Below are 15,389 nucleotides of genomic sequence, written 5' to 3' on the forward strand. Positions count from 1 at the left end.
TTTCGTGTTTGAAACCATGTTTTATTCAAGTTTACAATTAAAACATTCACAACTGTGAACATGATCAAACATTAAAAAAAGAATGCATCCCAGTTTTTTTTTTTTATGCCAATAACGAGGCCATAGTATAAATCCAACCGCAACTTTTTAACTGCGTGTTGGGAAAAGAGAATGGAGCTTGTAGCTTTCAGAGCCACCGCCCCCTCCCCCCGATAAGCGGCATCGAAGCTTGTAACGGATACCAGCGCGAGGGTTGGTTGGTGAAACTGGGTGTCGCGAGGCGGCCCTCACGCGCCCTGCCTCCTCCTCTCCACCTTCTCCTCCGCCTCCACCGATTAAGGCGCAAGAAGATGGCGGCGCATTCTGCAGCGCCGTTCCCCAGCGAGGAAAAGCAAGCTCCATCATACCCAGAAAATCCCGAAGAACAGCAGCCGCCGCCGCTGCCGGAGGTAAAGGAAGAAGACGAGGGAAAGTGGGAAGAATCCAACGAACTAGATCCAGAGGAAATCGCCCGTAGGCTGGAAAAGACGCGGCGGGAGTTGAGCAACAGGCGGAAAATTCTGATCAGAAACCTGCCGCAGGACAGCAATAGCCAGGTGAGAAGAACTGCATGCTTCTGGTAGCGCTGGTGGGGACATCGAGGAATTAGAACTACAGACAGCTAACTCCCTCCTCCTTATCCTCACTAAAGTACAGTAAGGGGCAGCGGAGGACGGAAGAAAAAAAAAAAAGTCGGAGGAGAAAGGGTGGGGGCGAGGAAGCTCGGCACAGGGGGGTAGCGGGAAGGAGACGAGTACGGCGTATTCTGTGGAGGAAAGGCTTACGAAGGCCGGGTAGCAGTTGCAGTGTAACTTTTATCTAAACGCTAAGGGTTTGGTTGCAATAAGAAAAATGCCTGTTCTTGTTTCTCGTTTAAGAAGTTTGTGCAGGAGGGAAGAAGAGGTCTTCTTTCCAGCCGTGTGACGTCCTGCTGGACTGTGACGTCACACGGCTGATTAGGATTTTGTGCGGAGAGGACGTTTTCTGGACATGAAGCTGTTTAGTGCCTGCTAACCTGTTGCTACTGTTTTCTGTGAGCGGCACCTTTCGTAATTTCGTACGTGCTGATAATTCTAGTAACAGTAACACAAATGCTCCTGGAATAGGTAGGTCCTCCGGTCTGTGAAACACAAGCCCAACAAAGCCTTTTTTTTCTTTGCTGGCTCAGGCGTAATAAAAAAAAAATGTGTAATGTCCAGTAATGTTCTTTTCTCGGATATAACCATTTTTTTCTTTCACGTTATCTTTTGGTGAGTATAACCAAGCATGTGTCACTTTTCCTGAAGGTTTAAGTTTGGAATATATCGAGCATGAGTAATTGGTGTATTTACAGCTTTGTTTATTAGTATATTTTATTAGTTACTTAACCTTCTGCCTTCTTACCCAGGGGATGGTCATTGACTCCTTGAAAGAGAGTTTTAACTTCGAAGGGTGGCATGAACTCTGGGCTTGAGCCCTCTCCAAACCTGCAACACCCCCTTAAATGAGTGGTAGGGGCTGCTGAAGCCCCACCATGCAAAGAAATACAGTATCTGAGCGGCTCCACGTCTCCTTGTGCTGCTTCTGTAATGAGAAGTCTGCAACATGCCTCCAGGTACTGACTCCAGGACTCCCCGAGCATGTCCAGTTCTTCAAAAACCGAGCATGCTCGGGGAGATTTGGAGTAAGTGGCTGCCTTCCTCATTACAGAAGCAGCACAAGGAGGCGGGGAGCAGATCGGGTATTGCATTTCTTTGGCTGGTGAGTCTTCGGAATCCCTGCCAGCAAAGTATGTTTAATGGTGGGGGACGGGAAGAGGAGGAATGCGTTGTCTCCCCAGTACACCCCTGGCCCCTTCAAACTCGGGGGGAGGGGGGGCTGGCTACACCCTTCTACTCTCACCATCTGACTCTGCTTTGCTCCTTACAGGGAGAACTTTTTATTTTCCATGGACATGATCTTGTAGCCACACCTATGAAGTTACATCACGCTGACGTGACTGACCCGCTACTCCAAAAACATAACTCTAGATACAAATCTGAGCATGCTCATGAATTCCCGCCTTATTGTACAGTGTATCTATCCTGTAACAGTATGGAACACTCAAGTTTTGTTTTGTCCGCGTTACGGGACGACCCAAGTTTCGTTTATTTTTCCTGTCAGTAAACAGTTTGCAGTCAGTTATCTTTTCTAAATTGGTACCTTTTTGTATTTATTGGTAATATAGTTTGATATGTCTTCAACTAAAGCAAGTTTTAAAGGTTCAAATTGTATAGTTGTCTTCGTCCCCGCCCTGTTCTCATCTGCAGAAGCCTCGACCACTTATGATTTTATATTTAAATCTTTTTATTAAAGTATGAAAAGGAACAGTATGCTGTGCAAGTGTTGTGTATAAATTACAAATAGAAAACAATAATAACGAGCAGCTATAATAAATCCTCCCACAACCACCACCCTCTAACCTTCCAATCCCAACAGTAGCTGACTTCTACTACCCCAAGAAATCCTAATCCACCCAGTTAAAATGTCCAGGGGTACAAAATACAACCTGTTCTGTATGCCCTAGAGGGGAGAAATATGCCTTATGAAGCTCTGTTATGATTGTTTAATCTGTGGATGAATAAAAAGTCATCAACAATCTCAGGATGTATTCTTAGAAGATGTGCTGATAGCAGGATGTACAGGATCCCCCATGCAAATTTTGCTAGCTGTGACCAGCAAAAAAATAAAATTACTGTCGTCTGCGTCAATCAAACATAGATAACAGTCCAGCTCATTAACAAACTTCAAAGTAGAAAGTGATACGGGGACAGAGTTTGTCCCCATCCCCCCGCCCCCATGGGATCTGGCCCCGTCCCCATCTCCAAGGTTACTGCGGGTCTCTGTCTGTTTAATTCTCTGAACTTTAGAGAATAAATATAAAGTACAGGATGTACTAGGACATGGACAACTCCTTCATGCATCTTTAGTAATTAAATTGGCAATGCATAAAAATAAAACTCAGAAATCATTCCCCTCCTAAAGATTTAAAATGTATGGATATTATGGGATGTAGAAGTTTTCAGTCAGCAATGTTATCTGCGTGTATTTCGGTGCACACATTCCATTATGTAGAATACTTATATACTGTAATGTAATGGATGATTTAGCTAAATTACATTGTCATTCCCCAGGATAGTTCTAATTTGTTTGTAAATATGGCCGGTGTAGAAGATTGTTCTAAACAAATGATAAGAGCAGCACGTGATATTTATGATAAATCAGAGGAGCAGCTACAGTCATTGCTACTAGGCGTTTAGTCTGGTTAAGAGCTTCAGCTTTAGGTGAAGATATTTATGAAAAAGTAGCTGATGTACCCTGTACAGGAGATTCACTGTTTGACGACAAAGTTAAACAGTTAATTGAAGGACTTAAGGAAGACTGTACTACACTATAGCAAGATGAGCACCAGTTTCCTAAAACTAACTATAAGAAACTACCTTTACTATTCCTCTCAAAATAAGTTTCAACAATGTAAATCATATGCCAATTCATTTTCTTATTATAATCCTAAACAAAACCGTCAAATGTTCTAATTATAATTCTAGAGGAATACGAAACAGAAAAAATCAGAAACCTGTTACTTGACAACAGCGTAAAATGCCTACAAGTTTTTGACAATTTAGTTCACCCTTGCATTCCTGTAGGAGGTAGAATCAAATGTATACCAGTTTGGCAAACAATAACAACAGACAAATGGATATTAAGAATAATTCAGAATGGTTATTCTCTTCAGTTTCTCAGTCCCCACCAATACAACCTCCTCAATCTGTCCATCTTACCTCACACCACAGTAGTTTCCTACAGCAAGAAGTTCACAGACTGCTTACCCAAAATGCAATAGAAATAGTTCCCTTTTCCCAAAGAAACAAAGGGTTTTTGAGTGATATTAGACCTAAGAAATCTGAACAAACACATTCTTAAGGAAAAATTTTGAATGAATACCCTTGCAACAATTCTCCCAAATGGATGTATAGTTTACTTCCATAGACCCACAGGATGCCTATTTATACATCCCTATCCATCCAAGATTGAGAAAATAACTAACGTTTGTTCTGAACAATCAGTATTATCAGTACAGGGTACTACCATTTGGCCTCACATCTGCCCCCAGAGTGTTCATCAAGTGTGTAGTGGCAATAGTAGCTCACCTGCATCAACAAGGAATAATTCTGTTCCCTTATCTGGACGACTAGTTAGTAGTAGCAAAGTCACCACAACAAAACCTAAAACATTTACATTTCACTATACAGCGTCTCAAAAGGTTAGGCTTTCTAATCAACCACAAAAAAATAATGTTTGACCCCGACACAGCAGTTGGAATTTATAGGGGCAGATCTCGTATCTACCGAAGCCATTGCAAAATTAATCGATATCTCGAGCACTAATCAAAAAACAATTAGTAAATCACCTTCAGTCAGTTCAAGTCACGACAGCAAGAAATTTCTTATTCTTACTAGGACACATGGCTGCAATTATCAGTGTTGTTCCTTTAGCTCATTTACATATGTATCCTATTCAGTGGCACCTGAAGAACAGATGGATTCAATACCTTCATCCTTTTAACGAAGAAGATTTTCATAACCAAACAAGTCAAAAAAGCTTTATTATGGTGGTCATTTCCAAACAATCTTCTAGTAGGGGTACCTTTTTAAAATAGCACGACCAACCAAAATATTGACAACAGATGCCTCCAAGATGGGTTGGGGTGCACATATAGACAATTATTCCACACAAGCGGAATGGTCTCTTCAAGACAGACACAGATCCATAAATTTTCTAGAACTACAAACAATCAGATTAGCAATATGAGCATTTTGAATCTGGTTAAAAAATCAGACATGTTTGCACAGACAACCAGGTAGTCATGGCCTATACGGACAAACAAGGGGGAATGGGTTCTTATACCCTCTGTTGCGAAGCATGAAGCTCTGGCATCTACTTCTATCAATTCAATCGACCGTGCAAGCAACATACCTGCCGGGCACCAGCAACAAATTGGCAGATTCGTTGAGCAGGAAACTACAACCACTCGAGTGGTGTCTCAAGACCATAATTATTCAAAGTCTTTTTCAGCAATGGGGAGCACCACAAATAGATCTGTTTGCATCCCCTCTGAACAGCAAGTGTCTGAAATGTTGTTCAAGGTGGCCCAGTCATAAAAGAATAGCACAAGACACATTCTCGATTCCATAGACACAGTGTCTTCCCACAATACCTCTAATTTCAAGAACAATACAGAAAATCATTCAAGACAAATCAAACATGATTCTAATAACACCTTACTGGCCAAGACAACCATAGTTTCCAGTACTCCAAAATTTGGTTGTTCTACAAATTCTTCCAAATGTACCAGGTCTAATAACAGGAGTGAAATGTATTACATCAAAATCTACAGGATCTTCGTTTAACAGCCTGGTATATCAAACAGACTATTTAACTTCTCCAATTTTTTTTTCACAGTCTATTTTTCACAAATGTTTTACTAGCCTAGAAAACATCTAATCAACTAAAAAAATCTTATACCTTTAAACGGACACGTTTTACTTCATGGTGTATTTCACAAAATCTGGATCCAGTTTCTTGTTCTATATCTAAACTGTTAGATTCCTATGTGATTGACACAGGCATTGGTTCTCTGAGTGACTTGATTGTTATGCATATTTAAAACTCAAAATAAAGATTTAAAAAAAAAAAATAAACTGTTAGATTATTTTCTTCATCTGACTGATTATGGTCTTGCATGCTCTTCTTTGAAAGTTCATATAGCTGCAATTTCAATATTCCGTGATCCTGTTGATGAATTGACTATAATTCATCACCCTATAACAAAACGTTTCATGAAAGGGTTGATGAATTTAAAACCACCTATTCGTCATCCACCAGTAACGTGGGATCTTAATTTGGTACTAGAAACACTAATGGAAGGTAAAATTATGTATCATACTTGATAATTTTCTTTCCATTAATCATAGCTGATCAATCCATAGACTGGTGGGTTGTGTCCATCTACCAGCAGGTGGAGATAGAGAGCAAACTTTTGCCTCCCTATATGTGGTCATGTGCTGCCGGAAACTCCTCAGTATGTCGATATCAAAGCTCCATCCACAGGACTCAGCACTTAGAGAATTACACCCACGAAGGGACACTCTGCCCAGCTCACCACCACCGAAACGGGGGAGGGGAATTAACCCAGCTCATCCCCACACAAGTGGGGGAGGGGAATCCGTCCAGCTCATCCCCGCGGAGCGGGGGAGGGACACCACACCCGCCGATGCGGGGGGATCTGGCTTATCCTGCAACCGCAACCGCGGGAGGAGCTGACTGACCCTAACACCGCCGAGGCGGGAGGGGTACAAAGCTGCTCTACAGCCGCACGAAGCGGGAGGGAGTGCCGGCAGAATTTAAATCTCAATCCAGCCCCGTAAAACGGAGGGGAGAGGAATGCAGCAGCTCACTGTAACACAAACTCGTCTCAACTCTTGAAGAATCCAAGTGAAAGAAGAACTTGAACACGAAGTCCTCCTGAAGTAACTGAAGGCTAAACTTGAACCTAAAACTCAACCAGAATATAAACAGTACAGATATCTGGGAGGGGCTATGGATTGATCAACTATGATTAATGGAAAGAAAATTATCAGGTATGATACATAATTTTACCTTCCATATCATCAAGCTGATCAATCCATAGACTGGTGGGATGTACCGAAGCAGTACTCACCCAGGGCGGGACATAGAAATCCCTGACCGCAACACTGAAGCTCCAAACCGGGCCTCCGCCCGAGCAGCCACAGTCAAGCGGTAATGCCTGGCAAAGGTATGGGCCGAAGCCCAAGTTGCCGCCTTGCAAATCTCTTCCAAGGAGACGGACCCTAAGCCGCTGCAATGGCTTCCTTGCCCATCTTGCCACTGTAGGCTTAGAAGCCTGCAGACCCTTACGAGGACCTGTAAACAGGACAAACAGATGATCCGATTTCCGGAAATCATTGGGCACTTCCAAGTATCTGATGATGACTCGTCTCACATCCAGAAATTGAGAGCAGAGTATTCCTCTGGGTAGACCTCCCTACGAAAGGAAGGGAGACAGAGCTGCTGAATCACATGGAAGCGAAAAACAATCTTGGGCAGGAAGGAAGGCACTGTGCGAATAGTCACTCCTGCCTCAGTGAACTGCAGAAAAGGCTCTCGACATGAGAGTGCCTGGAGCTCGGAAACTCTTCTGGCTGAAGTGATAGCCACCAAAAAGACTGCTTTCAACGTCAGGTCTTTCAGAGATGCCCTCAACAAGGGTTCAAAAGGCGGCTTCTGCAATGCTCTTGGCACCAGGTTGAGATTCCACGCAGGCACCATTGAGTGCAGAGGAGGGCGCAGGTGATTAACTCCCTTGAGAAAGCGCACCACATCTGGCTGCGAAGCCAGGGAAGTACCCTTCAGGCGGCCCCTGAAGCAAGCCAGAGCTGCTACCTGAACTTTCAGGGAACTGAGCGACAGGCCTTTGTCCAGACCTTCTTGCAGGAACGCCAACACTGAAGAAATTGGAGCAGTGAAGGGAGAAAGTGAGCCTGCTTCACACCACGCTGCAAAGATACGCCAAACCCTGGCGGAAGCAGTAGAAGTAGAGCGCTTCCTCGCTCTCAGCATAGTGGCGATGACCTTGTCTGAGAAGCCCTTCTTTCTCAGACGCTGCCGCTCAATAGCCAGGCCGTAAGACCAAAGGGGGAGGGATCCTCCATCACCACGGGACCCTGATGTAACAGGCCCTGCTCCACTGGCAGCCGCAGAGGATCGCCGACTGAGAGCCTGATCAAGTCCGCATACCAGGGACGTCTGGGCCAATCCGGACCCACCAGGATTACCCTGCCGGGATGCTTTGCCACCAACATGGGCCAGGGCGGGAACACATAGAGAAGCTCTTGTGTCGGCCACTGTTGGAGAAGAGCATCTACTCCCAGGGATCGAGGGTCCCATCCTCTGCTGAAAAAGCGCGGCACTTGGCAATTGGCCGATGACGCCATCAGATCTAGGCTCGGCTGGCCCCAGCGCTTCGTGATGTCCAAGAACGCCTGAGCAGATAGCTGCCACTCTCCGGGCTCCAAGGTATGGCGACCGAGAAAGTCCGCCTTGACATTCATGACTCCGGCAATGTGGGCCGCTGAAAGCTGCTCCAGGTTCGCTTCCGCCCACTGGCATAGATTCATAGCCTCCTTGGCTAGAGGGGCGCTCTTGGTACCTCCCTGGCGGTTGACATAGGCCACAGCCGTGGCATTGTCCGACAGGACCCGTACAGGCTTAAACACCAGTACCGGGATGAACTCCAACAACACCAACCGAATGGCTCTGAGTTCCAGGAGGTTGATAGACCACTTGCTTCTGCAGGAGACCAGAGCCCCTGCGCTGTCTTTCCCAAGCAGTGGGCTCCCCAGCCCATCAAAGAGGCGTCTGTCGTGACGACAATCCACTCCGGGGTCACCAGAGGCATTCCTGCAGACAACTTGTCTGTCTGCGTCCACCAGCTCAGCGTCTTGCGCACTGCTGGGTCCAAGGGAAGGCGCACAGCATAATCCTCTGACATCGGAGTCCAGCGCAGCAGCAGAGATTGTTGTAGTGGTCTCATATGAGCCCTGGCCCAGGGCACTACTTCCATCGTGGCCGTCATAGAGCCCAACAGCTGCACGTAGTCCCAAGCCCGAATAGGAGAGGCTACTAGGAACTAGTCCACCTGAGCCTGAAGCTTGACAATCCGATTGTCTGGCAGGAACACTCTGCCCACTTGGGTGTCGAGTCGAACTCCCAGATACTCCAGGGACTGAGTCGGGCGCAGCTGGCTTTACTCCCAGTTGATGATCCACCCCAGGGAGCTCAAAAGAGCAACCACCCGGTTCACAGCTTTGCCGCACTCTGCATAAGAGGGGGCTTGGATCAACCAGTCGTCCAGATAAGGATGGACTTGAACTCCTTCCTTCCTCAGGAAGGCCGCGATGACCACCATTACTTTGGAGAAGGTCCGCGGAGCAGTAGCCAACCCGAACGGGAGGGCTCTGAACTGGAAGTGTCGGCCCAGTACTGCAAAACGCAGAAAGCGTTGATGAGGAGGCCAGATGGGAATATGCAAGTACGCTTCCTTGATGTCCAAGGATGCCAGGAACTCTCCTGCCTTCACTGCCGCTATAACAGAGCGGAGGGTCTCCATGCGAAAGTGCCAAACTTTCAAGGCCCAATTGACCCCTTTGAGGTCGAGGATAGGCCGTACAGAACCTCCTTTCTTTGGTATCACAAAGAAAAAGGAGTAACGTCCCTTGCCAAGCTGATTTTCTGGCACCGGAACAACCGCCCCCAGGCGGATCAGATTGTCCAAGGTCTGCTGCACTGCCACAGCTTGACCGGAGACTTGCAGGGAGAGAGTACAAACCCGTCTTTTAAGGGTCGGCAGAACTCTAGCTTGTAGCCGTCTCTGATGACTTCCAGCACCCAAGCGTCTGAAGTTATTGTGGTCCACTCGCCCATAAACGAGGACAGCGGTCCTCCAATCTGCACTGAGGCGTGGACCAAGGCCCCGTCATTGGGTACGAAACCCTGGGGGAGAACCGGAGGGAGCACCTCCGGGACGGCGGTCTCTACGAAAGGAATGCTGCTTGGGGGAGAAGTTCCTCTTGAAGGAATAGGGGGCAGAGGAGCCCGACCTGCCCGGGCGGTACCGACGGGCTTCCTGAAACCGCCCTCTGGAGGTACCAGGGCGAGTACTAGCCCGAGCCCTGACCTCTGCCCTTAGACGTGCCGAGATCGGTCACGATTTTGTCCAGCTCGACCCCAAAGAGCAGCTTGCCTTTAAAAGGCAATCTAGCCAGGCGGGATTTAGAGGCGTGGTCAGCAGACCAATGCTTCAGCCAAAGCCACCGCCGCGCAGAGATTGTCTGAGCCATGCCTTTAGCTGAGGCTCTCAAGACATCATACAGCAAGTCTGCCAAATAGGCTAAGCCCGATTCCAGGGCCGGCCAATCAGCCCTCAAGGAATGATCTGAGGGGGAAGCCCGCTGCACCATAGTCAGGCACGCCCTGGCCACATAGGAGCCGCAAACTGAGGCCTGCAAACTTAAAGCAGCCGCCTCAAAGGACGACCTTAAGGCCGCCTCCAATCTTCTGTCTTGGGCGTCCTTTAGGGCCGTGCCACCTTCCACCGGCAACGCCGTTTTCTTAGTCACCGCAGTGATTAAAGAATCCACGGTAGGCCACAGAAAGGCCGCACGTTCACTTACAGGCAAAGGATAGAGGCGGGACATAGCCCTAGCCACTTTAAGGCTCGCTTCCGGGACATCCCATTGAGCCGAAGTTAAGGTGTGCCTGGTATCATGCACGTGGAAGGTTCTAGGCGGGCGTTTCGTCCACAGCATAATGGCAGAGCCAACAGGGGCTGAGGGAGAGACGTCCTCCGGAGAGGAAATCTTCAAAATGCCCATGGCCTGCACAAACAGGTTGGGCAAATCCTCTGAGCTAAAAAGTCGCGCTGCAGAGGGGTCATCCGCTCCATCCGAGCGGGGATCCGTCTCCTCCAAGGAAGCCACAAAGGACCGTTGGGAGAACTCGGATACGCTGCCCTCATCTACATCGGAGGAGACAAAGTCCTCCAAGGCCTGGGAATCAACCCGAGGGCGTTTACCTCCGGGGGCCTCAACCTCTTTACCTGACGAGGGAGCAGGGGCAGCGTTCTGCATAAGGAAGGCCTGATGCAGCAGCAAAATAAACTCGGGGGAGAAACCCCCCAGACTGTGCACTTCCGCAGCCTGGGCAACAGCCCTAGACGCACCCTCAACCGGCGCTCGCAAGAGCGGGGGAGAGACATGCTGCGCATCCAAGATGGCGTCCGGCGCGACACTCCGCGAAGGAGCCGCGCGGGAAAAACGGCGCTTAATTTTAGCCGCCTTTGTGCCGTCGCCCAAATTAAGGGCGTTCATGGCATTAATGTCTCCTACCTCAAGGGCGACCCAAGAAGAAGCCGTCCGAGCCGCGTGGCCGGCCAAGATGGCGGAGGCGAGGAGCGGGGGATGGGCGTTTATGGCGGGAAAAACCGCCACACCGGAGGAAGGACCAGGACACTCATCGGTCACAAAACTGTCACCCAACAAGGGCGAATCAGACTTTAAAACCCCCGCATCCCCTCTAGAAGCGCCCAAGCGATCCGGGGAGCGACTCTTTACGCCCTCGCCCTCCGACGCCATAGCCACGTGGAGATAAATCGGGGAACCCCATGCCCGCTATAAAAAGGTAAAAATTACCTGCTTTCCGCTCCGAGCTGTAACGACCTGGTGTCCCAGTGAGTAGCTGCAATGAATGTTTAAATAAACGTCGAAATAAACGCCTTTAAGGGCGTTCAAATTTTTTTTTTTTTTTTAACGGAGCCAGCGGGAGGGGGGAGAAAAGGAGGGACCTGGCACCACCAGGTTTGCACTTGCTCAAAAGAGCCCTCAACCCCAGGCACTCAACAAAACCTAAAAATTAGGCTTGGAGGCCTAGCCAGAGCTGCTGCTGTGTGTGACCACCACCTGCTGAGATAGAGAACATACTGGGGAGTTTCCGGCAGCACATGACCACATATAGGGAGGCAAAAGTTTGCTCTCTATCTCCACCTGCTGGTAGATGGACACAACCCACCAGTCTATGGATTGATCAGCTTGATGATATGGAACAACCATTTGAACCTCTTCACTCTACATCTCTTAAAATTCTTACCTGGAAAACATTATTCCTGATTGCACTGATATCTGCTAATTGTATTGGAGAACTTCAGGCTATAGCGTACTATACCCCACATATGCAAGTACTACATAAGGCCATTTTATGTCCTCCTCCAAATTTCTACCAAAAATAGCTTCTGCTTTTCATATAAATCAGTCTATTTTGTTACTAGTTTTTTTTCTCCGAGGACAAGCAGGCTGCTTGTTCTCACGACTGGGTTGACGTCCACGGCAGCCCCCACCAACCGGAACAAAAACTTCGCGGGCGGTCCCGCACGCAGGGCATGCCCACCGCACATGCGCGACCGTCTTCCCGCCCGTGCGCGACCGTTCCCGCTCAGTTGAATGACAAGCAAATTAATGAGTAAAACACAACTCCAAAGGGAAGGAGGGAGGGTAGGTGAGAACAATCAGCCTGCTGTCCTCAGAGAACACCTGCTACAGGTATGTATCATTCGCTTTCTCCGAGGACAAGCAGGCTGCTTGTTCTCATGACTGGGGTATCCCTAGCTCTCAGGCTCACTCAAAACAAGAACCCAGGTCAATTGAACCTCGCAAAGGCGAGGGTATAACAGAAATTGACCTACGAAGAACAACTAACTGAGAGTGCAGCCTGACCAGAATAAATTCGGGTCCTGGAGGGTGGAGTTGGATTTAAACCCCAAACAGATTCTGCAGCACCGACTGCCTGAACCGACTGTCGCGTCGGGTATCCTGCTGCAGGCAGTAATGAGATGTGAATGTGTGGACAGATGACCACGTCGCAGCTTTGCAAATCTCTTCAATAGTGGCTGACTTCAAGTGGGCCACCGACGCTGCCATGGCTCTAACACTATGAGCCGTGACATGACCCTCAAGAGTCAGCCTAGCCTGGGCGTAAGTGAAGGAAATGCAATCTGCTAGCCAATTGGAGATGGTGCGTTTCCCGACAGCGACCCCCCTTCCTATTGGGGTCAAAGGAAATAAACAATTGGGCGGACTGTCTGTGGGGCTGTGTCCACTCCAGCTAGAAGGACAAAGCTCGCTTGCAGTCCAATGTGTGCAACTGACGTTCAGCAGGGCGGGTATGCGGTCTGGGAAAGAATGTTGGCAAGACAATTGACTGGTTAAGATGGAACTCTGACACCACCTTTGGCAGAAACTTGGGGTGAGTGCGGAGTACTACCCTATTATGATGAAATTTTGTATAAGGAGCATGAGCTACCAGGGCTTGCAGCTCACTGACTCTACGAGCTGAAGTAACTGCCACCAAGAAAATGACCTTCCAGGTCAAGTACTTCAGATGGCAGGAATTCAGTGGCTCAAAAGGAGGTTTCATCAGCTGGGTGAGGACTATGTTGAGATCCCATGACACTGCAGGAGGCTTGACAGGGGGCCTTGACAAGATAAATCGGACGACTAAAGGCTCTCCAGAGATGGCTTTACCCTCTACATGATGATGGTAAGCACTAATTGCACTAAGGTGATTCCTTACTGAGTTGGTCTTGAGGCCAGACTCTGATAAGTGCAGAAGGTATTCAAGCAGGTTCTGTGTAGGACAAGAACGAGGTTCTAGGGCCTTGCTCTCACACCAAACGTCAAACCTCCTCCACTTGAAAAAGTAACTCTTTTTAGTGGAATCCTTCCTAGAGGCAAGCAAGACGCGGGAGACACCCTCCGACAGACCCAACGAAGCAAAGTCTACGCCCTCAACATCCAGGCCGTGAGAGCCAGAGACTGAAGGTTGGGGTGCAGAAGCGCTCCTTCGTTCTGCGAAATGAGAGTCGGAAAACACTCCAATCTCCACGGTTCTTCAGAGGACAACTCCAAAAGTAGAGGGAACCAGATCTGACGGGGCCAAAAGGGCACAATCAGAATCATGGTGCCGTGGTCTTGCTTGAACTTCAGTAAGGTCTTCCCCACCAAAGGTATGGGAGGATAAGCATAAAGGAGACCGGTCCCCCAATGGAGGAGAAAGGCATCCGACGCTAGTCTGCCGTGTGCCTGTAGTCTGGAACAGAACAGAGGCAGCTTGTGGTTGGTCTGAGAGGCGAAAAGGTCCACCGAGGGAGTGCCCCACTCTCGGAAGATCTTTCGTACCACTCTGGAATGAAGTGACCACTCGTGCGGTTGCATGACTCTGCTCAGTCTGTCGGCCAGACTGTTGTTTACACCTGCCAGGTATGTGGCTTGAAGAAGCATGCCGAACTGGCAGGCCCAACGCCACAGCCCGACGGCTTCCTGACACAGGGGGCGAGATCCGGTGCCCCCCTGTTTGTTGATGTAATACATTGCAACCTGATTGTCCGAATTTGGATAATTTGACAGGACAGCCGATCTCTGAAGGCCTTCAGTGTGTTCCAGACCGCTCAGAGCTCCAGGAGTTTGATCTGAAGATCCTGTTCCTGGAGGGACCACAGTCCCTGGGTGTGAAGCCCATCGACATGAGCTCCCCACCCCAGGCGAGATGCATCCGTCGTCAGCACTTTCGTGGGTTGCGGAATTTGGAATGGACGTCCCAGGGTCAAATTGGTCCGAATGGTCTACCAGTGCAGTGAATTGCGGCAACTGATGGGGAGGCGGATGACATCTTCTAGATTCCCGGTGGCTTGACACCACTGGGAAGCTAGGGTCAATTGAGCAGGTCTCGTGAAGGCGAGCCATGGGAGTCACATGAACTGTGAGAACAATCAGCCTGCTGTCCTCGGAGAACACATGCTACAGGTATGTATCATTCGCTATCCACCACCACACGAAACACCAACTCAACAATGTCTACATACGCTAGACTGCACCAGAGCTCTTACAATTTATTTAAAAAGTATGGCTTATCTAAATAGTCCTTCTCAACTACTCCTTTCTTATGAATCAAAACATCATCAACCAGTATCTAAGCGTACTTTTATCTGGATATATTGCGAATTGTATAAACATTTGTTATAAAAGATCTTCACCTTAAGATGCAGACTCCATTCCACACATCACAGCTCATAAAATAAGAGCTATGGCGACTTCACTTGTGCATCTTCATAGAGCATCAGTCCTGAATATTTGTCAAACTGCAATATAGTCGTCAATTCATACTTTCTCCAAATTGTACTTTCTGGAACGTGGCTTCACGAGAGGACTCCAGATTTGATCAAACCATTCTTGAAAATACTATCTGAACAATACCTTACCTCCTCCTCCTCCATACACAGGTACAATTCTTATTACTAGTATGTTTTTGTTATACTTCTCAAAAAAAAAAATTATGGAATTTATATGTAACCTGTCAAAGCTTGGGAGTCTTTATAGATGGGGCTATAAGATCATCTCCATGGAAAAATAATATTTGCTTACCTGTAACGGTAGTTTTCTGTGGATATAAGATCTTGTAGCCACACAATTCCTCCCTTCCTCCTTAGGTATCATTCACTTTTTGCATTAAACTGAGTGTTTTATACTGTTACAGGGTATACTGTACAATAAGGTGGGAATTCATGAGCATGCTCTGATTTGTATCTAGAATTATGCTTTTGGAATACCGGGTCGATCAAATTCATAGGTGTGGCTACAAGATCTTATGTCCACGGAAAATTACTGTTACAGGTAAGCAACTATTATTTCCATTGTAGACCCCTT

General features: G+C 47.8%; 1 protein-coding gene across 1 annotated transcript in view; it reads left to right on the forward strand.

The window, feature by feature from the left end:
* The first annotated feature begins 254 nt into the window (after positions 1-254).
* The window catches only part of RAVER2 (ribonucleoprotein, PTB binding 2), a 130,626-nt gene continuing 115,491 nt past the window's right edge, over positions 255-15,389 (forward strand). Inside the window, exon 1 of the mRNA XM_030205895.1 lies at positions 255-596. Coding sequence (XP_030061755.1) covers positions 351-596 — 246 coding nt within the window. The 5' untranslated portion in view covers positions 255-350. The remainder of the gene's footprint in view (positions 597-15,389) is intronic.

This window comes from Microcaecilia unicolor, chromosome 6 (genome assembly GCF_901765095.1).
Source record: "Microcaecilia unicolor chromosome 6, aMicUni1.1, whole genome shotgun sequence".
In the NCBI taxonomy this organism is placed as follows: Eukaryota; Metazoa; Chordata; class Amphibia; order Gymnophiona; family Siphonopidae; genus Microcaecilia; species Microcaecilia unicolor.